Source organism: Miniopterus schreibersii (assembly GCF_964146895.1).
Source record: "Miniopterus schreibersii genome assembly, chromosome: 3".
In the NCBI taxonomy this organism is placed as follows: Eukaryota; Metazoa; Chordata; class Mammalia; order Chiroptera; family Miniopteridae; genus Miniopterus; species Miniopterus schreibersii.
In genome coordinates this window covers 43,559,263-43,587,004 of record NC_138103.1, presented here as the reverse complement: position 1 = coordinate 43,587,004, position 27,742 = coordinate 43,559,263, and the positions used below count along the sequence as shown (strand labels likewise).

The 27,742-nt window shown below is 40.8% G+C and overlaps 1 protein-coding gene across 2 annotated transcripts in view; it reads left to right on the top strand.

Moving 5' to 3' along the window:
- CAMK4 (calcium/calmodulin dependent protein kinase IV) overlaps window positions 1–27,333 on the top strand; it is a 137,263-nt gene extending 109,930 nt beyond the window's left edge. For both annotated transcript variants that reach the window (XM_081131141.1, XM_081131140.1), the window contains 6 exons: window positions 1,157–1,247; window positions 3,334–3,408; window positions 17,752–17,827; window positions 20,567–20,693; window positions 24,541–24,693; window positions 25,704–27,333. In XM_081131141.1, coding sequence (XP_080987267.1) covers window positions 1,157–1,247; window positions 3,334–3,408; window positions 17,752–17,827; window positions 20,567–20,693; window positions 24,541–24,693; window positions 25,704–26,132 — 951 coding nt within the window. In that variant the 3' untranslated portion in view covers window positions 26,133–27,333. The remainder of the gene's footprint in view (window positions 1–1,156; window positions 1,248–3,333; window positions 3,409–17,751; window positions 17,828–20,566; window positions 20,694–24,540; window positions 24,694–25,703) is intronic.
- Window positions 27,334–27,742: the final 409 nt, after the last annotated feature.

Genomic DNA, 27,742 nt, shown 5'->3' with positions numbered 1-27,742 from the left:
TTCAGAGCACATCGTATGTAGCAGATGGGTGGTATTCAGGATAAGCAAACCCGAAATGCCTGCCAGTTACATAAAACTTATTTTTAAAAATGTATCGCCCAAGTAATATATAATTTTATAGTTAAAACTTAAATAATAAAACATTAAAAGTAGTTACAGTCCCATACCACACAACTTTTTTACACACCTGTACATTTTGGGGGCTATGAAAAGTATAGGGAAGGGGTAGACAAACAGTTAAGGGGAGTTAACAGCAAAAGGGAAGCCTAGCAGCAAAACCTCAAAAAGGGTTTAAGAAGCAGAGTCAGAAAAAAGGTGTATTCATGTACTTAATTGAGCATCTACTGAGTGTCAAGGACTATTTTAAATTCCAGAGCAAGAATCAGAGACTGCAGAGTGTTTTTGTCTGCCCATACAGGGTTTAAACTTCATTGCCAACATTTAAAATTTGGAATATTTTACATAAAAAAGTATGAATTTCCATCTTGCCTTGAAAAGTCACAAGAGCCAGCAGCCAGGGCCTGCATTCCTGCCTGACAGCAACTGGCCGAACCTGTCGCCTTTGCCCCACAGCTGCCCCTAGGACTTCCCAATGCCTCCCTCTTCTTTCACACTCTTCCAACTTCTTTCATTCTTTTACGCTACCACGGTCATGGATTGGATGTGTTCTCTATGATAATTACTCACATCTAAATGTCTGTTCAAACAATAATTTGAAGTCTTTGCCATGGTTGTGAATTTGTAAGATAAAACATACAATTATGCTTTTCACATAATAAACCAGACAAATTTCAAGACACAACACCTTAACCTTATTATAATAATAATTAGCCAGTCTGAGCTGATATGCATAAAGGGAACTGCAACTAATATTCTCTGAGGGGTAAATATTTTATTTCTGGCAATTGGTTGTATATCATTTAAATTGCATTTCACTTCTAGGTAAATATATATATATGTATATAAATGCTATTCTAGAATGATGTATAGTTTAAAGCATTTTTCTTTATGGTGCTTATTTTTAAATTATAATATGTGTGTGTTGTTGAATCACGTAACTTAGTAAAGATTGTTACAATTCTGAAAATAATAAATATAAATGTTGGAACCATAAATATAATTAAATGAATGTTATTTTATTATATTCCCTGTTTAGTACCTCCATGAAAATGGGATTGTCCATCGTGATCTCAAACCAGAGAATCTTCTCTATGCAACTCCAGCCCCAGATGCACCACTCAAAATTGGTGAGGACATATCCTGATGTCTTATGACCCCTTTTCCCAGAGCAGAAGAAATTTATTCTGTGGAAGTTTTAAATATGGCTCCATCCAATTTCACCTCCATTCAATTTCCTTGGATATTTGCTATCTGTAAAGGAATAATGCACAGTGTTGGACGTCTGTGCACTATCCTGGAATATTAATCTGGAATTAGTTCCTGAAGTTAGTGCTGCGTTACCAGACACACAAAGGAATCACAACTCTTGGAAATAACAGGAACTTCTGGAGGTGACTGTATTTTGTAGATATGTTTATGTAGAAGAAAATCACAGATAGCATAACACTTCTTTCCTGGTTATTAACTTTTATTCCACAAATTAGAAGGAGCTTAATTTTAGATAATCAAGAACTTTGACACAAAATGTTTGGTACCTACCAGTGAATTTAGGTTCTAGGTCACTTGTTTCTATGAACAGAGAAACTGAGACGTGTTTCCCAAAGTGCACCCCACAGGAAGCTGGTTCCACAGCTGAGTGACCAAGGATGAATCAGTCCCTTTGGGGGAAGGTGGAAGTGATTTGTGGAGGTGATAAGTTAGAATATGTTAGAAAATGCCAACTTAAACAAGATTTTTATTTGTACATGTCTTCCCCCAGACCTTAAAAATACTAACGTGTACACTGACAACTCATATAGTGGCCTGTGAGGCTTTCCCCAAACCTTCTTTGACTCTGGAAACCTTGTTTTTCCCCAATAAGCATTTTTGAAGAACTACAAAGATGAACTTTGGGAAATTCTGATCTACCCAAAGAGGTTTCTCAGTCAGCATTTTAGAAAAAGGTATATAAAAATCACTTTCCATGTGCCTTCCAAAACAAATCTTCATTTGAAGAAAAAAAAAAAGTAAAATTTATTTTAGATGGATTCTCTTAGCAGAATCTGTTTTGTCTGGCCTGTACAGGATTTAACTTTTTTAAAATTGAAACCTCTGAAGGAGTTGGCTCCCTAGGTGCTCTCCTTTATCATGCTAATCTGACGAGTTCCCTGCATTGGTAAGTGTTAACACCTTTGAAACTAAGTCGTACTTCCCATCGAGGAGCCCAAAGGACATCAGGTGCCTCGCGAATGCGAGAACTGAAGGAAAGATGCTGCAGCCCGCGGGCAGCCACGTGCTGGCATAATCACTCCTGAAAGGCCGCCGGCCGCAGGGGGTCCCGGTTCCTTTCACGTCGCTTTCACAGACTCTGTCCTTAAAGAAATTTCTTTAAATGGATGGATAGATACTAATTTAGGCCGGAGCGCCTCTCTTTCTGAAGGACTTCCTGCTGCTTTCTCTGATAAGGATCGGCGCCTCCGTGGAAAAGTGGGTTTACCTTTGAAGTCTAAAATGGCATCAATCCTGCACCTGCCTCTCTTGAGAATGGCCTTAAAAGGGTTCCTGGTGTTTCCTGAGTGAGACCGATGTAGCCCAGCAAGCAGACCATAATGATAGCAACTTTTGATGATGTTTTATCTAGGTAATATTCTGAGGAATAAATAAAAAAGATTTTTGCAGGGGAAAAAAAGAGTCACATTCCTCATACAAGAGTAAATTCTTATCCATTCAAGCACACTAGGGAGTGACATTATTTTGAAGTAGAATAAACATTTTGATGTTTCTGTTAATTTCTTTGACACTTATGAAAGTCTAATTTTTTATTTAGATTTCTTCCATTGGGTTAACAGTTCTGAATTATATCACTAATTCTGCATTGTCCTTTAGAGTTCGTTTCATAAATCTCAGAATTAATATTTAACAAAATATACCTATTGCAACTATTCAAGAAAAAATAGCCTATTTGCTAAAAGCTGGGAATTACAGATTAAAGTATAAAATGTATTTAGGACTCATATTTCTCTCCAATTTAAAGCAAGACTTAAATTATTATTATTCCTTTTTTTAGTTTTCTCTCCCTGGTGACAGGTCCCCACCTACATCTACCCATCATCAAATACAAAAAAACAAGCAAACAAATGAGCTAGTTTTATTTTGAATAACAGAAGTATTGTGTCATCTTATAAAAGCTGAGAAAAAACTAGCTTTATTAATTTTTTTTCCTTGTGTTGTTAGCTGATTTTGGACTCTCCAAAATTGTGGAACATCAAGTGCTCATGAAGACGGTGTGTGGAACGCCAGGGTATTGTGGTACGCTCTTTAGTACTGATATTTCACCTTTATTGTCATTTGAAACCTATTTTTATTCAATTTTCTGATATTTTAACTCCTAATATCTCTATTTAAAATGTTTACAATTTGATGCAAGTACCCGCAGGAAGGCATATATCGACAATACACCACTTTTTCTTCATGAGAGGTTCTATAATGCCAGTTGTAAGGCACCCCTTCTAGAACAGAAGGGGTGGCAGGGGCACAGGGAGGAAGGACTGGGTGCTCTGCATCTGCCTTTTGGGCCCACTCAGGAGTAGAAAGATCATCACTAGGGAAGAAGACAGGGAAACAGCCTTGTTTGTGTTTGAAACTAAAGCCATGAGCTTTGTCACTTTCCTTTTCTGCTTTTACTTGGGAAGGTGTGTGAGGAAGTGTGTGTCATTAATTCAGGTGATACATAGAACAACAGAGAGAATGGGGTAGTCCCTAGTTCACACTGATGGCACTGGCCTAGCCTCATTTACAGAAGGGCCTCAGGTGGGGTTTCCTCGCCAGAGTTCCCCAGTTTCTGGAGATGGACAGTGCAACCATCCTCACATCCTCTTGCCCAATCTCCCAGGATGGCCTGAAGTCACCCCACGTACAGTCCACAATTGAGAGACAAAACAATAGCTGTTAATCCATGCCAGGATGAGACTCATTCTTTTTTTCTTGATGGCTAAATTCATCTGGCCACAACCCAAAGCTTGCAAAAGTTATCAAAAATTTCTAAATATATTGTGACTCATGAATATGTCACAAGTCAATTAAAATCCTAATCTAGAAAAGAGACAAGATTACAAATGATCAGTCACAAGATTAGCCATCAGTTTCTTTTAGAATCATCTTTTTTTTTTTTTTAATCCTCACCTGAGGATATTTTTTTCCATTGCTTTTCAGAGAGAGTGGGAGGGGGAGAGAGAAAGAGAATCGAACCTGCAACCAAGGTATGTGCCCTTGACCAAAATCGAACCCTGGACCCTTCAGTCAGTAGGCCGACTCTCTAACCACTGAGCCAAACCAGCTAAAGATCGTCACCTTTTTACACAAGTCTTCCTTCACTCGCTCATCTCTTCGACAAAACCACCTGTTGTAAACCCAAGCCAGGGCTTGCACTAGGGAGACACATTTCTAGCTCCCAGCCCCGCCTGCTCACAATCTATGTGGGGATGACATGTAAGCCAAAAAAGTACAGCACGTTAAGATATACCATGTTATGTGCATGGAAAAGCCATTATGGAACTGTAGGAAAAGGGTGGTATTTGGAGTTACCTGTCTTACTGTTCCATGGCATCAGAAATAGACACATTATTCCCTGGCCAGTATGGCTCCTATGGTTCGTGTCATCCAGTGCACTGAAAGGTTACCGGTTCAATTCCCTCTCAAGGCACCTGCCTGGGTTGCAGATTCAGCCCCAGTAGGGGGCGATCAGGAGGCAGCTGATCTGTGTTTCTCTCTCATCAGTGTTTCTCTCTCCTCTCCCTTCCTCTCTCTCTAAAAATCAATTTTAAGAATATTTTAAAAAATCAATAAAATATCTTTAAAAAAAAAGAAATAGACACATAAAAGCTACATAACTAACTCATTTTAACTACTGAATTCATAGCAATCAGACTGGAAAAGTGCAGTATGACATCCCCCGAAACAAATGTACAATTAAATTCATAGGATGTAAATGCTGGAAGAAACTTTAAAGTTTATTTACTAACATTCTCACTTTATTAGGGTCCGATGAGTATGATTTTCCCAAGATTCTAGTAGTTAATGGATCAGAGATGGGAATCCAGGTATCCAAGAGCCTATAAACAGAATTGTAGAATTTCCTCTTTAAAAAAGCAATATAGATAAATCAATATAGTTTTCCTTTATAGAAATATTTATCAGTTATTGCTTTTAGTTTAAAATGTTTTCTATTTTAATTTTTTAAATGTCAAAAGTTATTACTTGGTTATTGTAAGAAGTAAAAATCTAAATATCTGTAGTCAATATTAGTAGCTTCATGCATGATTTCTCCCATTTCCTCAGGTTTCCATGTTCACATAAACATTTTATAATTTTGCCGTTAACTAGTTAGTTTTCCTGGTAAATCTAAATTGCTGCTCAATTGTTCATGAATTCATTAATTACACAGAACTAAGTGTACTTATATTTCTTTTAGCATTTTACCCTGTGTCAAATATTCTTGTTCTGGATCTTAAGCTCTTTGTGGACAACAGTAGTTTATCAATTAGGAGTGAATTTTTAAAAATCAAAATAACTGTGGCTTCAGCAAGATAGTAGTTGATTTTTCTCATGTTAGAAACCTAAAGATAGGCAACCCTGGTGGGTGCTATAGCTATGGCTCGGCAGGTGTGATGGCTCTTAGTGCCAAGGATCTAGGCTTTTTCTGTCTTGCTCTACCATTTCTCAGTGTGCTGCTTCGTGGTCCAGAATGGCTGCTGGAAATCAGTCATTGCATCTGCATTCTACACAACAGGAAGGAGAAAATACTAAAAAAGGGTGTACCTTTACACTGTTAAGTAGACTTACTGAAGCCCCCCACTTCCACTTAGATCCTTTTGGCCAGTACTTAGTTACAGCCTTCACACTGCCTCAGGAGCTGGCATGTTGCTACCCCAGCTGAGTTCAGGGCTCTGTTACTCAAGGTGAGTATTGCATTAGACAACTGGCTGTCTCTACCACGAGCTCAGGAGTAAGATTCCCATTCCTAGAGAAAACAAGTGAAAATTATTGCACTACACCAAGTTCCCTATGGGCATCTTCTTGTTTCATTTTTGTATGTTTTATTTTCCTCAGCACTGTCAGCTGACAGCCTGCCATGACCCTTCTCTTCTAATGGCGCCATGCGCCCTTCCCCTTTCTCTAACTCATGCATCTTTATTAGCTCTCCTCCTGGATTTCTCTCGTGCCTCCAGATCTCCAGGACTGGGGCGGGGGGGAGGGGGGCTGAATTTAGTAACCATGTGCCAGATGGGGTTGCCCATTTATGATCACTAATTGCCGACCAATTGATAGGAGCATTGAAAGAGAACTGAGAAAAAAAATAATAAAGCAAATTAAGGATTTCCCCCAAGAAAGCTGATGAGTAATTTAATAATTGTTATCTAATACCAAACACTAAGTATTCCAAGGAGGTAGGCAGGCTGGAGCAATTCCTGAGGATCGAACAGCCCTGGAATGGGAAGATCAGGAAGCGATTGCATTAGTGATCTCTCAGAGCCCCTTCTGTGACAGAGAGAGAGCAGCAGCCTTTCAGGGGCTTTCATCATAGTGGTAAGTGCAGTTCTCTTTTGCAGCATTACAGAATGGCCATTCTATGAATGAATGATTCATTCATTGATAAAATGAACATTGGTTGTCTAATAGACTCCATCTTAAACACTGAGACTATATGAATAAATACAATATGGTTTTGCCCTTCAAGGATTTTGTGGGCCATAACAGAAAGACCTGTACTCAATTAATCAGAGTTTATTATGGTCCGTTTTATATTTATCTGAGCCAAAGGCTCAAGGGTACAGAGAGAGGAGCATTTCAGCTGGGCACTGAAGGATGAATAGGGGTTTAACAAGTGAAGAGGTGGCCACAAGGTATTCTTTGTCAGCAGGCACAGAAAAAGTCACAGAGGAGTGGTAGCATCTGGCAAGTTCAGGGACTATTTGTTACTTTGTCACTTTGCAAGACTGGAACATAGACTCCTTGGTAGAGAGGATACAGATGGATTTGGAAAGGTCAGACGGACCGTATTTTCAAAGAGTTTGTACATCAGTCTAAACAATTCCAAATTGCTTTGATAGATAATAGTAATTTATCAAAGGTTCTTAATCAGAACCATCATGTTTTTAAATCAAATCTGTATTTTATAAATATCCTGACAGTGACATTATGACAGATGGATTTGAGGAGAAAAGAGGCAAAAAAAAAAAGACAAATTAGAAAGCTGTTGTAAATGCTCTCTCTTGTCCTTCTCATGTCAGAAATCTACACACAGTTTATTGTCACTTCACAAACAGCTTCTTTGCAGATAATGTATTTGACCTACTCCTAAATCCAATCATTCATTTTTCAGATGTAAAATGATTGTAAAAATACCATATCAGATGCTTGGCCTTGCCATAAATAAGCCTGTCTTACAGATAATGACACCTTATAATGAAGGCTTATTTTCCATTTACTATTTTTCCCCCTGCAAATATCCATATTGCCCTAGGGTTCTGTATAATGGGGAAAGAGGGGATCGGGTGGCTGAGTGTGATCAGGATAATCCTTCCACTCGGCTGTCCTGGTAGAGGCTCACCAGGAAGGAGTCCTTAGCTATATGAAAAGAAAAGGAGGGGAAAGAAGCAAGAAAAGTGCGGTTCGGGGAGGGGAGAGGATTGGGACAGAAAATTAACGTGCCTTGTGGACTGTGAAGTACTAAATAAATGTATGGAAGCACTTTTATAGTCTGAGGCAGGCTTGGAAGTTAAAAACAAGTTCAATGTGTTTAATTACAAGAGTATGGTCTAAATTATCTATAAATAAACACATTTATTTATACATTCTCTTAACCCAAAAGGAAATACACTAAAGTGTTGCCTCAAAGTGGCAGTAAATGAGGGGGTAGGATTTAAAAAACACACCTGTGTATAGTAACACTAAAAAAAACTGGAAAAGCTGAGTTAGGGAAAAACAGAAGTCACAGTAACATCAGGGCAGAGGAAGTGGGTGGCCTAGAACAGAGGAAAGATGCAGAGTTCTGAATTTTTTAAAATTTAATATAATAATGACTATTTTTGTTTATCTGTCTTACAATTAGGCCATCCGTGGACAAGGCTAAAGTCCCCTGTGAGGTTCACCCTCAGTTCTAGCCCCTTCTCCCCTCACCACATCTAAGTACTGTCATCAGTTTGGTGTGTGTCCTTCTGAGATACTTAGGTGGGGAGGAAACTGTCCATTTATAGAATGAATTAGAAGTGAGATCCAAGTACAAGACTGGTGAGAATCACTGTCATGCTCCTGAAAATGTGACTTTACACAGACTTTACATTTAACTTGAAGTGTTTGAGGCCCATATAATTGATGGAGAGGGAAGGTGTGAGCTTGTTTCCTTGCTTATAATTGCATCCTGGGTCAATTATCGCTATGTACACTGGAAAGTGGGTGTTTATGTTATGTCATTTGTCATTTGTCAAGAAATAAAAAAAGGAAAAGCCACATATTCGGTCTCATTCATAGACCCTTTATCCCGGAGGGTTCTTCTAAAAGTGAATCTCAAAATAAAAATCGCAGATGCTGCGTGTTTAAGCAAATATTATTTCCTGGGAAATGTGCCCAGTTGAAACAAAACTCCAGGCCAGAAAATTAAAATTTGTGACCCAGCTAAATGAAATCAATGACTAGTTCTCTGAAATAGTCCATGAAGAGTTCAACATTAAAGAAATGCTCGACAACTTGTTCTTGGGAAAAGAAATAGGTTTCCAAAAAAAAATCCATTGGGCCATGACTCCTGACAAATGTGCTACAACGTGACTATGCAATATTACTACCAAAATGTCTTAACTGGTTTAGATATTTAAGACTTAAAATCTTCGGGTATTCAAACCTACCCATGCCAATTACAAAAAAGAAGGATAGTTGACCCTTGAACAACTTGGGGTTTAGGGGCACCACCCCCCTTCAGTAAAAAATCTGTATATAACTTCTGACTTCCCCAAAACTTAACTATCAATAATCTTTTATTGAGGGGGAGCCTTACCAATCACTAAAGTCGATTAACACATATTTTATATATGTACTATGTGCCGTATTCTTAAAATAAGGCTAGAGAAAAGAAAATGTTATTAAGAAAATCATGAGGAAAAGAAAATACATTTACAGTACTACATGTATTTATTGAAAAAAATCTGTGTGTACGTGAACCTGTGCAGTTCACGCCCACATTCTTCAAGGGCCTACTCTACAGACTGTTAGAGTAAAAAAGAAGCTAAGACAGTGATGGGTTGATAAAAAAATATTTCTAATACCAACTATCTAATTCAGTCATAAGTTTAATTAAACTGTGTATGTTTATATTTCATATTTCTACTTGTCTATTTATTCAGGTTTTATTTTCAGTGTCCAGAGCTATTAAGAATTTAATATCTCTTGGCATTTTCCAGGGTGTCATTGTTACAGTGATAATCCCATGTTGTTGACACATTACAATGTTTTAAAGAAATAACCTGTTATGGTCACTATACCAAAATCAAAGACAATTTTTCAGCAGCCTACAGTCAGAAGAGATTTCTGCCCTAAGAACTCATAGACAAATGTGAAAAATGTAGGAATATTTATATGAAATAAAAGAAGTAAGTATAAAACACAGGCCTTCAGAAGAGTTTCTTAAAAGATGTGTTTTTGTTCCATGCAGAGGACTAAAGAGCTGAGCTGAAATAATAAGAGTATCAAATGACATTGGTAATCGAGTCACGTCAGGGATGATCTCATCTGAGAATTAATTAAACACCCCCAATGATGACTTTCTTTCTACTGTGAACTTTTTAAAAACTAGAAGAATTAAATCCCCAGTAAAATGTCAACTGCGCGTTCTGTAATATTCCGCTTGACAGGCGAGCGTGTGTACACGAGGGTTCCCACGGGGCTTGTCGACAATAGGAAGGGAGTTGGGAAGGTGAGAGGAGAGAGAGTGCTAAGCGGGTGGGCGAAGGGGCCCAGATCCAGCTCCTGCTCCTGTTCCTGTCTTGGGGACAGCCCTTTGTCCCCAAGACAGACTGTGTCCCCACGCCATCATATGACTGTCCCAGAGGCATGCTTTCGATGCCTGATCCAAATGAACAAGTGCCAGGTAAAGGAAAAAGTGGTGAGCAAAGTCCATAGCTCCTTTGTTCCTGACCTTGCAGAGGAGAGGACTCTGCGGGTTGAATGCGAGCTTATTGTAAGCTGCCTTGGGAGTTTGACTTCTAGAGGAAATGCATCTCTTGGGGTCTCTGCATTAGTCTGGTACTGACCTAAACAATGTGTATTCTGTAGAACTTCAATTTTGTAGATGTTTGCTCCTTTTTTTATTCAATAAATATTTAGTGAACTCCTATTGTACGCCAGGCAGTGTTCTAGGTGCTAGAAATACAGCAGTGAAAAAACAAACAGACAAAACCTCTTCTCTTTAAGGATGGTACATTTTAGTGGGCAAAGACATATAATAAACAAACTGAATGTGCAAATTAGATGAAAAGGGGTGATGGTTTCTGTGGAAGAATATAGAGTTGGGAAAGAGAATAGGATGTGCTGGGAGCCCAGTCTGCAGTTTAAACAGGGTGACCAGGGAAGACCTCTCAGGGGGAACATAAGAGCAAAGACTTGAATGAGGTGAGGGAGAGAGCAAGCCCATGATGTCTAGGGAAAGAACGTTCCAGGTAGAGAGGACAGAGCACACCAACCCTGAGGCAGGAACACGCCTGGGTGCCTTTAAGGTCCAGCAAGGAGGCTGGTTGGTTGGAGAGCAGTGACGAGGCGGGAAACAGTAGGTGAGAGGGGATCAGAGAGCTCCAACTGGAGGAATAGAGTTAGCATTTACTGGAAGACTTTTGGAGCAACAGGTTAAGCTTGTTGATTTTGAGATGTCTGTTAGCTATCCAAGAGGAGATGACATGTGGGAGAAGAATGTATATGTTCGAAGTCCAGGAGCAAGGACATGGCTGTTGATACAAACGTGGGCATTATCAGCATATAGGTGCTATTTAAAGTCATGAGACTATCCAGACAGAAAAGGAAATGACCCAGATTGATCCCTGGGCAATACCATTAAGAGGCCAGAGAGAGGAGAAGGAACCGCATTTATCATTCAAAGATATCAAATAGCAGAGGGAGCTCCACAGGACAGAATTAGGAATTGTGAATGAATCCTGTAAGGGACAGATTTGGGGCTCAATATACAAAACAATATTTTAACATCTAAAGCTATGGGAGTAGAAGAGGCTGCCTCCCTGGGTTGGAAAATGGTCACAAAAGCTCATTGACTCATCTCTCAGGGTTCAGGGCTGTCAACAAGGGAAGGGAGGAAGAGTCCTGCTAATTTTTGTATAACCCAGAAGGTATACGGTACATGGTTTTTAAATATTACCACTAAAGCTTTGTGTGTGTGTGTATGTGTATATATACATATATATCAACTAAGTTGAGGAGTATGGCAACTACCTAGTTAAATCAAAGTTAACCAAATATAATTTGCCTGAGATGGCTGATAAAATTGAGTCTAAAGAGATTCTTACCAACATGATATCCTCACTTTTCCTGTTCTCTTTGGTTTAGAGACAGCTTTTTCAGGTCCTGGTAGTCCTTAACTTCTGGCTCTCCATACTGTAAATCACTTTCTGCACCCACTTCTTTGTAACTCTAAGTGACTACTTTAGGAACAGAACCAGCCGTGTCAGAGAATTCACAGTGCTGTGAGGCTCAGCTCCGTTATTACACATCTGAGGGTGGAATGATGCGAGGCAAAGAGTCAAAAGGAAGAGGTGATTGATGGCAAGTGGGTAGAAGACTTGCTTAAAATATATTACTTGGGCCCTGAACACCCTGCAAAATGTTCCATTTTAGAATGTTGCTGCTGAAAACATATGCATAAAATAAAATAAAAAGTTTCAAAAGAATCATTATTGATAGTTATCAGTAAGATTTATAGCACCTCTAAAGCAAAACTCAGTATTTTCCAGACTTAACATGAGTCAGAGTTTGAATTCTAAGTCCATTACTTTACATTTGCATCTCCATATACAAAAGAGATTCTTAAATCGTTTCAGTATTAGGATGAGTTGGGCGTATTTATTAGGTTTCCTTATTTATACCCCACCTCACCCCACACAAGTGGAAAGGCAGCTTTTCAACAGCTAATCTTCCTTTGCTGTCCTGGGCCAGCAGCCGTCACAACTATAAAGTGACCAGGAGATCCAGTCTGATTAAGATTCGGGACAAACAGTGAGCACTCCAAGGTGGGAGGGCTCGATGGAATCACAGAAAAGGGGATTTCATAGGAATGAAACTTTCAATGGTAATAAGAGGAAGCTCTGTTTATTTTTTTCTCTTCTGGAAAGTACTAGGTGTTCTCAAAATATTTTATTTCCTCTTCAAGGTATTCAGGAAAAGTAAGGTGAGGAAAAGAAACAGGCTAGCCCGGCCGGTGTGGCTCAGTGGTCGAGCGGCGACATATGATCCAGAAGATTGCTGTTCAATTCCCGGTCAGGGCACATGCCCAGGTTTCGGGCTTGATCCCCAGTAGGGGGCAGGCAGGAGGCAGCTGATCAAGGACTCTCTTATCATTGAGGTTTCTCTCTCTCTCCTTCTTCCTCTGTCTGAAATCAATAAAAATATTGGGGGGGGGGAAAGGAAACAGGCTAGCTTTCTTCACCCATTTATAAGATTTAGAGAGAAATATTACACAGTTCGCACGGCAAAGACTTTTTGAACAACTTAAATGAAAATTATTTAGAGAGGGGTGGATTGACTGATACTTCTAGTGTAAAAGACCGAGAGCCCAGGAAAATGGAAAGGACAAGTTAGAACATAAAACGTATCATTTGTGTTTTAAAACATCATTCAAACTGTTTTCTCCTCGCTAACAAGTCATAGATAACGAAAGTGACAGAGGCCTCAGGGCCTCCTCAGTGCTTCCCACCCTTCGCAGCACTGCAGGCAGAGAATTGGTAGGATTCCAGGAGGCGCTGCAGGAAACCGACAGACAGGGCTGCTCCTGCGGCCTCCCAGTCTGATCCCAGCTTTACTCTAACACTCAGCGCAGGGCACTGGGACATTGCCTTTCTTCTCTGCTGTCAGAGCAAAAATTGCACATGACAGAGTTAAAAAGGTTGTGCCCTGTACTTGCCAAATGTATGCAACACAGTAACATAGGAGTCCACCCAGCGTGGGCCCTCTGCCACTTGTCGGAGGCTGCCCAAGTGCATCCTCTCTGATGGGTTTCTGGGTCAAGTTGGGAACAGAGAAAAAGCAGAGACTATTTCCAGACACTGCTCTTCTGCTTCTGACAGATAAATAACTCTCCTCCTTTCTCACTGCTCACTCCCCAGAGGCCAAGTTTAGAGAGACTTCTGGAGGCTGTGCTGGTGATGCCAGTGGATTTTTGTGGCCCCAAGAAACTGAATTCAAGATAAGCCTCTACAGTGAAAATTGCCCTATGCTGTACGATAGGAGCAAAGACAGATTCAGGCTTTAAGATGAAAATAGATTTTTCCCCCCCATAGGTTTTGGATTGCTAAAATGAAATCATAGGAGAGAATTTAAAAACAAACAGCAGCCCTGACCTGGAATCTGCAGCCTGGCTGTGACCTGCCTGCCCTGTGCTCATCACAGCTGAGCCTCACTGCACACGCCGGGCGGTGCTCCAGCCACACTGACTTCTCCCAGCTCCTGACTGCCCCTTGCTCCTTCCTGCCTCGAGGTCCCTTCATATGTGCTTTCTCCACCCGGAACCCTCTTCTCTCTCTTTCCCCAATCACCACCCTCGCTCCCTTTGCCTAGTTAGCTTCTCCAGGTCCTTTACATCTCAGGCTAAACTGCTTGCTCATTCTGACCAGGTCAGCCCTCTCTCAGAGACGCTGTCCCTCTAAGCACTTCCAGCAACCACTTTGTGTTTCTCCACATGGTTTTCTTGATTAATATCTACCTCCCCCACCAAACTGTAGGCTCCATGATGGCAGAGGCTTGTTCTCTTTAACTCCCCATTATTCTTCCCCCAGCACCACCTAGCACACTGCCTGTCATACAGCAGGTGCTTAATAGATCGCTCACAATTTCTTTAATGAGTGAATGAGTGAACCTGTTGATTTCATTCACCTCAGTCTCTGTTGGATTTGTCTTTCTCCAAACAGTTAACAGGAGTTTGAAAAAGCCCTCTGATAAAGAATGCCACGCTGTAGTTTTCACTCAACAGGTAGGAAGGGATCATAAAGCTCATCTAGGCATTGACAAAATGAAGGTGCAATCGAGGATGAAAATCATCCTCTCTTTTCCTCCTAGGGCTTTAGGAAAAGAGGGAAAACCTAGCACGGAGGGTCCCTGCGTGTCGTAGGTCGCACCTGATGTCTTTTATGTAAAACCATGTCCAGAACTGGGGTACAGTGGGTTTATTTAATAAATCAGCATTCACTCCTATCTCTAGATAGAAATCAATCTCTAGATATTTTAACGGTACCATGATCTTATTAAAAAACAAACAAACAACAGGACTGTGAGGTCTAAGTGGCATATTGGTGAATAAATGTTATAAGAGTTGGGGTTTTAATATAATTTTATATTCAGTTAAAATTGCTTTTTAAAAAGGTATGTCTGGTATCTTGGCAGTTCCCAAATCATTCTGTATTGGAGGTTGCAGTATGTCTTCTCCTAGGAGCTCTGTAGAATTGAGTTTTCTATGGGCAATAGCATTAATGATAAGGTAATTTTAAGAATGGGCAGAAAACTTAGATCCACTTAGAAGATAGCCAGGAAAATCAATAAATGATTATTGACTATTTCAGAAAAGATGACTCTAAATTATTTTTAATTCATTCTAAAAGACTCTATTACACCTGAAATGATTTTCTCCCTCCTCCACTTTGTTGGTTTGTTTTGGCAATGAGGTGAGAAAAGATACGAAGGATAACCAGATGTGCTTATAGCATTGACAGGTGGACTAGCTGATGTCTTTTCTTGAACTAAATTGGAAGTAGTCAACTATTTCTCACTCTAAGAAAATCACAGGTTTGTAGACTCACCTGCAAGGACATTTGATACCTAGGAGACTTGAAGCCCTGGTGTGCCAAAGCCTGAAATTCATTCTTGAAAACCTTTGGCTCTTGGAAAGGGATAGATCACAATTGTATGTTTTGCTGGCTCTGAAGTCAAGGTCACATTAACTAGTAATGGAAAATATTTAAAGGATAGTAGGAATGGTATCTAATTGTGTCTAGGTGTTTAGAGTTTGTTTCACCCAAATTTTATTTTATGATTAATAAATATTATAAATTCCTTTATTAAAATCTTTTTAAGAGAAATTTGTTCTGGGGGACAAAAACATTCTATATACCTTTTGCCTCAGTGAGCCTCATGGTGGAAAGTTTAGCTTTTCACACCACGAGTGTACTTGCATTGCAGCACGTGCCTTACAAGGAAATACATTGCCTCTGGAAAGTAAGGCTGCACCCAGTGCTGTGAAGGGGGAGCAGATATTGCCATGCCCAGTAAGAAATCTAGATGCTCTATAAAGTGGGTTCAAAAGAAGTTTGTTCCACGGGATTCACTTTATCCGGGGCTGTTCGCCTGGGAGCTATGAAGAATGGCCAGAGGAAGCACCTGACCTTTGAGACAACGTGCTGACCTCTAGACAGCAGAGGCTGGGGGGGTTGATTTCACAGGAGCCGACAGATGAGCCCACGGAGCTGCAGCCACAGAAGGCACTCTGGCAGGCTCCGCAGGTAGAGCGCTTGTCGTCTCCTCTTGCTTAAACTGTCAGTGACTCTCCCTTTACCGACATCCCAGTAGCCTGCAGGTTAAAACTCAAACTTGGAAACAGCTAGTCCAGTTCATTCATATTTTAGAGGTAGAAACCAAGACCCAGAAAATATAAGACTCTCCCCAGCATACTTCTGTATTTATGTTTAAATGGCAGTGTGGGACTTGGTAGCACTTCACTGCTGTGAAGAACTGAGCAGGGAGAGTACTTTCTGTGCATGCATTTCAGCTCCCAGACTGAACATCTCTGAGACACAGACAGGTATAGGACCCCTCGTGAGAGTGGCAGGCTAACTTGAGTTTCCAACGCACTATGACGAACAAAGCATTTGTGAGTGGGAGTTCAGTGTCGGGGCTGCTGGGGCCCAGAGGAACCGTCTGTGGGGTACAGATTGCTCTGGGAAATGAAAGCTAACCTGACAGAGTGCATGGTGTTGGCATGGAGCATGCATTTTTCTTAATTATGTTAATTACATCTTAAAAGGGAAATTTTCTAGGAATAAATTGCCTATGGATGAGAAAAACTCCTTGGCCCCAGATACGATTCTGTCAAGGTTACACTTGCTGACTTGCAGCTTAGAGCGCTGTAAGGCCCACTCCCATTTCACCACGCAGGCTCTCCATCTCCTGTAGCTAATGGAACACAAGTACTACAGGAATGAGACTATCCTGATTGGAAAGGATGGGGAGAAGGGAGCAGATGGGAATATGTCGGGAAAATCCACTGTGTTTCTTCCTATAAGTTAAATCCAGAGTCCCATGAGGACAGCTTCCTTCTAGAGCTCACTTTGGCAATATGGCACTTTCAGCCTACCTGGGTGGACAGAGATCCAGTTCCCTTGCTCTCCTGTCCCCAGCGGGAAGGAGGCATGTGGTGTGGTGCCCCAGTCCCCAAGGCCTCCAGCCTTGATTATTCATCAATCAGCTCTTCCCTCAGAGACCCCACTGACACCTACAGCACTTTTGTTCAAAATAGAAACAGAACCCTCTGGGCTGTCGTCCTGAGCCCTATTTCTGCATAGATGTTAGAGCCCTCACTTCTGTGCTTCCTTTGTTAGTAAGGCAAACCAACAGCGCCTTACTATGGATCCTTGGGGCAAATGATTAGGCTCAGTTAACTACATTTTCACAGCTGCAAAAGTAAAAACATGAAAGACCTCTTCACAGTTCCATACTACAGGGCTGTTTTGTAGTTGAGATCCCTTCTTCCTTCACAGTGTGGGCAGGGCTGATTGGAGGAGCCTCATTATACCCAGGGAAACCCTTCTTTCTCAGTTCACAATCTCAGACTCATGGGGACAGCTGCTCTCGGGGGACCTATGTGTAGTTCTCAATACCATAGAGGGGCATATGCCAGGGTGCCTCCTGGCTCCTGTTCCATCCTTTCAGCACAAGTGACTTTCCAGTCCTTCCCACCGTCTGCCCTGGCCTCTGGCCTGTACACTGTCACACACACATGCATGGACACCCCATGCTCCAAGCAGACGGAGTTCTCAAGGCAGCATACTTGTACCTGTTTTTCTTACTATGCTAAACTTTCCTTCCTTTCTTTTCCATGTACAAAGCTCCCTTTGAAGTAAGGGGTCTTTTGTGGCAGAGACAGAGCTCTACATGATGTAGAGTATTAAAGCTAATAGCTTTCTTTTTATGCACTCTGAACATAGAGAGACTATAATTTCTCCCACTAACATAGACATAAGAATTTGTAGCCTCCTACTTTGGTTTGGGGAGAGAAGATTGGTTAGAAAACCGTTCTGAAGTTTATGTTGATGAATTCATTTCTTCCCCATTGCCTGTTATTTAAATGTAGGTGTTGATTTTAGCTCCAGTTTAACACAATTTTTGCTCTTCCTGCAGCACCTGAAATTCTTAGAGGCTGCGCCTACGGACCTGAGGTGGACATGTGGTCTGTAGGGATAATCACCTACATCCTGTAAGTGAAGAAAAGCAATCTTTATGCAAACTGTCTGCCTTTGCTATGATATTTGCTAGGTACTCACAGTCCTCATTAAAAGCAAGATTAAGTTTTGACTTTTTGAGATTTTCTATGACATACTAAATATAGTTAATGGTAGAATTTTCTGAAAATGAGCATTGCTTTTTTTTTTGTAATTTTCTTGGGCCTATTCTTGGGCCTAAAACTTCTGTCCAGGGCTTTTTGTGTTTCATTCTGCTGTGCAATGCATAGCAGATTTGGGGAACAGTTCATTATTTGGTGATAATAATGAATGTGAAACTCATGTTCACCTATTTCAAAAGCTCTTATTTTACTTACTTTCATCTTGTCAAAATAATTAGGGTATTGGTCCTTTTTAAAGGGAAAAATAGCTATTTAATCTCTTAAACAATCCCAAACTGGTACATTTCTTATCAGAAATGGTTTAAATGTGTTTTGGCTATCAATTTTGTTTCCTATATGTTAGGTTCTCAAGGACCTCGCGTTTAATACCCTAAACTCAGAGAAACATTTTCTCTGGTAGAAAAAAAATGGGCTAAATGTCTCACTCTCTGTTATCCCCAATTCCATTCCTGAGCTCCTGTCTACTAATAAACAAGGGGTTTCAAGAAATCTGCCAAAGAGATGATGGAATTGCAGACGAACACAAGGGAACTAAGAAAAAATGATGGAAGAATGCCTGGTGAGGAAGATGTCTAGAACAGCTAAAAAGCAAGATATCAATGAGTTCCAGAATTTAATTCAAATCAAGTAGATTTGGTTGTCATTTCGAGGATACTGCAGGGTTAATTGTTGGAACCTGTATATTCAAATCTGTAAAGAGATTTTAGAGGGTGTAAAAGAAAGTGTATTGTCAGATCAGGCTGCCATAACAAAATACCACAGACCAGGTGACTTAAACACAGAAATTTATTTTCACAGTTCTGGAGGTTAAGTGAAAAACTGAACTACACAAATAATGAGTCAGATTTGTGCCTAAAATGTAAATATGCCCAACCAGTTACAATTTCATGTTGAAATGTTATGGGAGGAGTTAAAGCATTAAGGCTGAATAAGAACTCAGACAGATGAAGGTAGGAAATTAAGTTACATTCGCCTTGAAAAACTGAAATATGGAATGAGTTAAACTCCATGTATTGCCACTGACATGGAAAAATGAAGAGAAAAATGTGTGATCATTGGAGACACGTCTTATTATAGCCCTGAAAATAATTTTAAAAGTCTGTCAAGGTCCTTTCTCCTAGTTTACTTAAGGTCATTAATTAATAGGTGTTGGTTGAAAGCAAGCAGTTGGAACACCCAGAATGAAAATAAGATTGCCGTTTACAACTAATATCCCTTAATTCTGGTCTAACTTCTGTCAGCTCTGCCACCCACACGGGCATGGAGCTAGGATGAACCAAGGACTGCACATCTGCTTTGCTCCTGACACCACCAATCAGGTGTCTCCTTGCCAGTTGCCAGGGGGTCTGGGGACTTTTTATTTAATCTGTAGTTCATTAATAATTGATGAAGTCTACCAGGCAAGGTTCACTGGAACATTTTCTCCAGTGGACTGTGTCCTTGGACCTGTGCATCTCCTTTATTATTGAAAGTTCCACCAGGCCATTTTGGGTTGTGACTCTGCTGTTTCTAAGGACGACAGTAGACTGGAGATGAAGGCCGTTTTGCTGTTTCTCACAGGAATGCTCATCCCTCTCCCCTTTATACCTAAACCCTTTGTCCCCACAGACAAAAGCAACTTCTGTAATGCTGAGGTCACAGTCAGAATCAGATAAAGTCAAGGATTCAAACTCTGTCCTTCGGCTTTCAACACTGCAGTTCTGCCCAATGGCCTGGCACTGCCTTGTATTGTACATTCACACTTCAGGCCTGTGTGACCCTAATACCCTCTTAAACTGCCCTTGTCAGCATTCGAATATTTCCATTTCTGAAGGGTTTCTGTACTCCGTGTGTGTGCGTGTGTGTGTGTGTGTAATGTGTGTGTACACTGCTGTGTGTCACATTTCTTTCGTTTTTGGCACTTCAGGCTGACATGACAAACTTTTCACCTGTCACCAACGCACAGATTTGCCAACGTGATTGTGATGAAAGGAAGGCATTTGCGTACTATGCCTTCAGAACTATCACTTCTCTCTAGATTTTCAAAAGGGGAAACACAAGAGGTCCCTAAACTAAACCTGGAAAGTTGGCTAACGTCTCCATAACTAACCAACAATGGGCTATATTTTTCTAGTGTTGTGGAGGGGGCACCGGAGGCCAGGTAAGGCTGAGCTGCCTCCTTGTGAAGGTGTGGACACGTGCTCCTTCCTCTCCTTGTGCTGGAGCCCGATCCTCTGTGCGGACACTGCAGTGGGAGAGGGTGAAGTCTCGATTCCTGGTGAAAAAGTTCATGGAGAGTCATGAGCATGATGCCTGTAATGATGTTAGCTGTCATCATTGTTGTTTTGTGTCATGATTATTAATATTATTATAACTGCTTTTTTAAAAACCCTAAGTTGGTTTTGTATCTGTTTCTGCCTCCTGAAGACATGATTGTGTGTTTACACTCTCAAAAGTGAATGGTAACAAGGCGATTTCATACTTGTGCTGAATAGACTTGCATTCGTAACAGGAAGCTGTGAGAAAGAACAGCCTTGAATGTCTACAGAAATAAATGGTGAAATACATGTAGACTTTTAAGGACATTTTATTCCCCATCTCTTGTCCCTCTAGACTTTGTGGATTTGAACCGTTCTACGACGAAAGAGGCGATCAGTTCATGTTCAGGAGGATTCTGAATTGTGAATATTACTTTATCTCCCCCTGGTGGGATGAAGTATCTCTAAATGCCAAGGACTTGGTAAGTGTGACCAAAACAAAATAAAATAAAATCCCTCACATCCATTTTTATCTGATTAATGGGCAGTATCCTTTTTAAAATGTGCCCTTCTTAATACTTTATTTCTTTATAATTGTGTTTTTAATAAAACAATGCAAATATATTTTCCTTACAGATAATGAAAAATAGATATGTTTGACTCGTTAGCTGAATTATCAAAAATTACAAATTACTGCAATATTAATTAATGATTATTTTCCACCTTGTCAGTGTAGAGCCTTATTAAGGAAGACAAGACAGATGTGCTGGGCGAATCCAAATATCACTTCCATAGAATAATCGTTTTAACATGGCTTGCAATTACCTAGATTTGGTTGTATTTCAAATAAAACATTTTTTCTTGAAATGTTTCAACTTATTAAAATATCCTGATACTAACACAAGTCCCATCATGCATCATGGGCATTGTAAACAAGTGACACTATACTAACAGTACATTTTGTTTGTTTTTTGTTCTTGTTGTTGTTGGTTTGTTTTACTTGGCTTGTCACTCAAGCTTATATTGAAGTTTGTTTGCATTTAGGAAATGAGTGGGGAGATGGCCCACCTGTTCTGAAATAAAGAGGATACTACGATGGGATTAAAACATTTACCATCAATCCTCTCCAGAAACTACTAAAAGCTGACTTTTGGATCACAAAGATTAGATCTCCAAGGAATTTTAGGAGTCATTTAAGATGACTTCCCCCCATTTCTAAGATGAATGTGCTAAAGCCCAGAGAAGCAAAATGACTGCCCGAAGGTCACATAGCTTCCCAGTAGAAAGTCAGTGTCGGGAACTAATGATCCAGGTGTCTAGACCCCTTATCCAAAGCTTTTCCCCCTCCACACATTTCCTCCTTACCATCCATGCTCTTTCATGAGGCAGATCCCCTGTAGGCACGACTTTTCCAGCGTGCCTTGGAAGCAGAAGCCGAAGAGAGGCAGTATATGTGACATGTAGATGTGTCCTCCCAGCTTTGCCCTCAGGTCAGGCCTCACACTCCTAAACACCTCTTGACTCCATCCTATTCTTTCCACCTCCACCACCACTGTCCAATCCAAGCTCCACCCTCTCCCACTGGGCCACTGCCACAACCTCCTATCTGGCCTTCCCGCCTCTTCTCAGGCCCTTCTCTACACAGGATCCAGAAGAATGTTCTTATAAATAAATCACTCTCCTGCTTTAAGGCTCTTAGGGTAAAATCTAAGATCTATAACAAGCTCTACACACACTGCCCAGTCTGGAGCCTGTTACCCTTTCCTGTGCCACTTAGGTCACATCACTCTCCTCTGGACTCTGCACTCCAGTGCACCAGACTTCCAATCCCTCATCTGTGTAGCCCTGGATATGGGCCATTGCCCTCTCTTCTACTTTATAACTGTTCTTTCCTCCATTCTTCCTCCCTCTTCCTCCCCACCATCACACACACACACATACACACACCCTTCTTGCAGGGGTGACTCTTACCTTCAAGCCATAGCTGCCATTGGACATCCTCTGGGAGGCTTAGTCTGCCCCCCTTTGGCAGTTCCTCCTCCTACAACTGGTTCCTTCTTTTTGCCACATTGTTCCTTGGTCCCTGGGCTTCCTCCCTCTTTCATGACACTCATCACTTATATTTACCTATGCAAAAGCCTTCCTTAGTTATATTGTGAACTTCCAAAGAGGATGAAGTATGTGTGCCCAGATCTTAGTGCCATAGGGGCGCGTGATACAGACTCAGTGAATGTTTACGGAATGAAACAATCAATCAAGACAGAGACCATGGGCTTTTAAAATTTGACACAGCTGGATCCAAGTCCACCCCCCCTCCCCCTCATAACCTAAAGGTATAACCTTGGGCTTGTTATCTAACCTCTCTGTGCTTTAGTTTTCTTATCTGGGATGACACTGGTACCTATCTCAAAATTAAATGGGTAAAAGGGTTAGCAATGATGTTTCTTCATGTAACTAAATCCTGCTGGTCAATACATTTATAAAACTTCACAACTAAAGGAATCCGCGAGCCCGTAAATATGTACTTGTGAGCAGAACCCGCGCCTGTTCTGTTTTCAGCAGAGGCGACAGTGCCCATGAGTGGGGGGCTCAGGTTGGAGGGGGCGCTGTAGGAGTTGGGTCCTGGATCTCTCTGACCTTCAGCAAGCTTCTTAACAGTTCAGTGCTTCAGTATCTTCAAATGTAAAGATTGATGCTGGTATATGTAAATTTGTAGTACCTATTGGCTTTCAATAAATTCTTTGCATTTTCATGAGAAAAGAGGACAGTGATGATGGGGAGGAGAAAAAGGATGATTGGGGAATGGGAGGGAAGGAAGTAATTGTGAAGGATGTTAACGATTAGGCATCATTGCCATAAAAGTATTAGTTCACCTGTTCAACCCATGATAGCTATGACTACTGTCAGATTTTCATTTACTGCTGTGTGTGTGTTTTCTTAGTTATCTATGCCTCCCTCCACCTCTTCTCAGACTTTAAGCCTGAGCAGTGTCTCTACCCCAAAGACACATTCTTTGCATAATTTACAGAAAAGCAGCAAAAGGAGAACCAAATATTTATTCTTCATTTGACACGCTGCCAGATTTTGTTAGCCTGTGTTCAGTTCTTCTTAGATAATTGGAGTTAGAAAAGACCTTAGGCCTTAAATCATTCAAAGTTCCTCCTTTTACACATGAGCAAAGGCCGGAGAAGCCGACTGCCTGGGAACCACTATGGTGTAGTGACCACAAGATGAGCTCTGAGGTAGCACAGACCTGAGTTTGAATACAGCTTCCACCAGTTACAAGCTGTTTGACCTTAGACAAGTCACTGAATCTTCCTGAGCTTCCTTCCATCTCTCCTTTATGAATTGATAAGGTTATGGAAACGGTTATATGCTAAGTGAAATAAGCCAGAGAAAGACAAGTGCCATATGATTTCACTCATATGTGGAATTTAATGAACAAACTGAACTCCCAAGCAAAAGAGAGACAGACTCACAGATAGAGAGCAGGCAGGAAGCTCTGGAAAGGGCCCAGGAGGGTGTCCATCGGCACTCAGTCCAGATGTGGGTCTTTGGCCACAAAAGTTGTTAGAGACATAAGTAGGGTCTGAACATGCCTTCTGATTTCAGAGTCTCTGACTCATTCCAGATACCCCCTTCTTAGCCCAGGACCAGGAATTATTTGGGTTGTTGATCTTCCTGGCAACCTATTGTCCGCTCATTCTCACAAGCAGGCCAGAATGGGCTGCCATCGGTTGAATTCAGTCCTTTAAACAAATTATGCCCACAAGCCACTGACACCTTTACTTCTAAATAGGCTTTTATCCCAGCACTCTGCTTATTCCTCCAAGACCTCAAAGGATTAGGGAGAACCGTAAATGTATGAATTGCGGCATAGTCATAAAGGCTGTGATACTAGCCCCATTTGTCATTTAATCCCCACAGAAAGAATGATGATAAGCAAATGATTTCATCCCCGCAGAGATGTATTAGAAGTTCCGAATCCTAAGCGATGCAAAGTGCAGCCTAGAATCATTCAGTCGCTGGTTCTCCTTGAAAGAGCTTTCAGTCCCCAGGCCAGCCAGGACCTGGTTCTTTGATCTTATTGGAAAGTCATCTGACAGTTGGGCTCTCAGGTGGCCCACACCACTATTTTCTCAGACTCCCTCAGCTACCACTGGCTGAAGCCATTCTTACCCAAGTGATCTCTGAGGGGTTAAAAAAAATTTTTTTTTAAGTACTTTCAGTGGTACTTCTAGGGAAACAGAAAAGGATCCAGAAGTTCCCAAGCAGAGGGGCAAGCCTAAGTCACCATAAAAATCTCCCTATGGCTCTTTATCACTTCAGGTCAGAAAATTAATTGTCTTGGATCCTAAGAAACGTCTGACTACCTTCCAAGCTCTCCAGCACCCATGGGTCACAGGTAAAGCAGCCAATTTTGTACACATGGATACTGCTCAAAAGAAGCTCCAAGAATTCAACGCCCGGCGCAAGCTTAAGGTAAGATGGCGTTTGACTTGTTTCTTTAAATAAAGATATCTCTCTTATCTTGAACTATCAAAGATATTTCCATCATTCTTTATCTAATACTATTATTCATCTCTTCTGGTAATGCAAAATCCTGCTTTGAAATCCCAACCATGCTGGTATAAAGCCACATAGTCTTGTGTTATCCTCTCATAAGAATTTATCGTTAACAATGGAAAATGTGTTGTGTGTTGAGATTTACTCACCAAATACATTCTCACTGCTTCTCATTTGCTTAAGGCTGAGCTGCTTAAATAGCATTATTCAGGAAACTGATATTCAGAAAGTTGTCTTCTGACTATGTGAACATCGGGAAACAATCTTTTAAAAGTATATTTCATAATACAGGTAATTACCATATTTGGTAAAAATTAAAAAATTAAAATGACATAGAAAATTATCCAGAAAAATATATCTATTTTTATACAGTATATGTGGAATAGAGACTAGGTGCTTTTCTCTTACATATTGTTTAGGACCGGCCGTATATACAGGGATCCCAGAGAACAGCTCGGGGTCAAAAATAGTGCTCTACGCAGCCACCAATTACAGGCTGATACTAAACACACCTGAAGGAAGGGCTTCAGGGTTAAACTAATTCGAAATACCCTGGATTAAATAGCCTTGGAACTCTTTTATCCCTATAGCACCTCCTATAATACATCTATGGAACCAGTGTTTCATGAAACAAATACTTTGGGAAACACAGTCTAAAATTTTTGAAAACTGGTAATCCGTGGACAAACACATTTATTTACTCAGGCTTTCAATTAAGAAAATTAAATACACAGACCTGTTCAAGATTAAAGAGATTTTTCTTTATTCTCCAAATGAGTTTTCATAGGACCATCTTGGTATACTACTACTTTGAAAGACCGAGCACTGACGTATCAGGTAAACTGCCTAAATGCAGAGCTGGGACTGGGCTCTGACCTGGGATGCTCAGTGGAGGTGACACCTGACCCTTTTCTGTTCCCGACCAGGCGGCGGTGAAGGCCGTGGTGGCCTCGTCGCGGCTGGGCAGTGCCAGCAGTAGCCATAGCAGCCTCCAGGAGGGCCAGAAGGCCGGCCAAGAGCCATGTCCCGTCCAAGACGGCGGTGAAGCTGTCGGCGCCGCTCCAGAGAAGGAAGTTCCAGGGGACGGGGCCCAGATGGCCGTCGAGAGGCCGGAGGCCGGGCCCACGAAGGCGGCGTCCTCGGAGCGAGTCCAAGAGGCCGATGCGAATGCTGCCGAGGCGCCGGAGGACGGGACAGAGGTGGCAGCCCCAGAAGGAGAGGAGGAGGAGGGGGAGGAGGAGGAGGAGGAGGAGCTGAAGACTGTGACGGAAGCAGCGGCCCCCCAGAAAGGGCAAGACGACCCTGCTCTGGGCTTTGGGGCTCAGCAGAATGATGGGGTCCTGCCAGAGAACTAAGCGGGCTCCCGTCCGCTTTGGAAGCCGGACCCTGGACGCATTCGGTCGTCAGCCAGGAAGGTGTGGAAGCATGAGATGCGCTATAGTGATTGTCTTTGAGGTGCAAAAAATACATATATATCAGTTGGTAATCCTAACTTCCATGCATGTGACTGCTTTATGAAAAATAGTGTCTTCTATGGTATTAATGGATACCTAATACCGATGAGTTAAATTTAAAATTACAAGTAAACACAACATTTAAAAACATGCATTTTTCAGGGACCAGTAGCACACATTTGAAGTAAATATTAACAAATGGTTTTTGCTTTGAAAACCTAACCATCCTATACCCTTTGGAAATTTATCATCTCATCCCTTTGGACTGTTCCTCAGCTAGTACTAAGTAGTGCTCTCAGATGTGTTCCTATGACATTTGCATTTTAATTATCACCAGTGTGTTCAAATTGTTTACAAGGAGATGGTTATATGTTATAGTTGTATGGTATGTGCAAAAAAACCCCCACAGATCCGCAGTGGCAAGAAATTGAAGCACACTTTAAGGGCCATGAAACTACATGCTCCAAAGCTTTTGTGGAGAATGCTTTTTTATTTTGCCCTTACTATATTACTAATAACTGAACATGTTCTGTCATAAAATTCTGCCATTTTACAATCCTGGGGAAAGTATTTTACAAATTGGTTCTTCACCTGTTCTCTATTGAGATGTCCTTCGGATGGACAACACTTAGGGGGCAGTAAAGAATTTTAGGGAAGAAAGGGAGATAAGACCAGGACTTAGAATAACAAAGGTTGGCTCCTTGTTATTTTTCAGGTAAAACTGGGTTTATTAAATGAGTGTGTACAACTTTCAAGGTAGGAGCATTGTTATGGATAAACTTCATATCCACTTACCAAGTTTCAAATATTTAGAAAAATCTACTCTACAGGTGGTGCCAAACTGAATAGAGTGGGAATAGTATTCCATTAAAAGATCATTCATTATTGACTTTACTAGAATAAGGAAACATTTTTGTTTATAAAGTCTCCCCCCCCCAACTGATGGTTATTTAGATATACTGTTTATAAACTAGAGATATTTCTGAAAAGCTAGTATATCTTTTTCTCACACTTGGAATGAAGTGCCCACATTTTGCAATGTAGTTTTGAAAGTGTTCATGTCAGTTTAGGACAGTGCAACTTTTTATTTCTCTTAATACACAAAAACAAAAAAAAAACAAAGGAAGAACATTGATTTTAAATCAGACTTGAGAAGGTATAACATTAGACTTTACTAGGATTTTATTCCAAAGTATATTTCTTTGATTTTCATATGAACACTTTCCCTGTATAGAAATCACACTTAAATTACAAGTACCTCAGATTTATTTCTAGTTTAAAATGAACATTTTTATGAAATTAATTATGTATCACATTTCTAGTACATTTTCTTAATTTCAAAGAAGAATTCTATTCAAAGTACAAAATGGTAGACAATAAAAATGACTATCACATAAAAATCCTCATTGAAAAAAGAGATCTTAAAAAATTATTTTGGCGCTCCCTCAAAACCATTAAATTGAACAATGAAATGAAAGGTCTAGTTTCTGGGGTGATCGGACCTTGGTAGA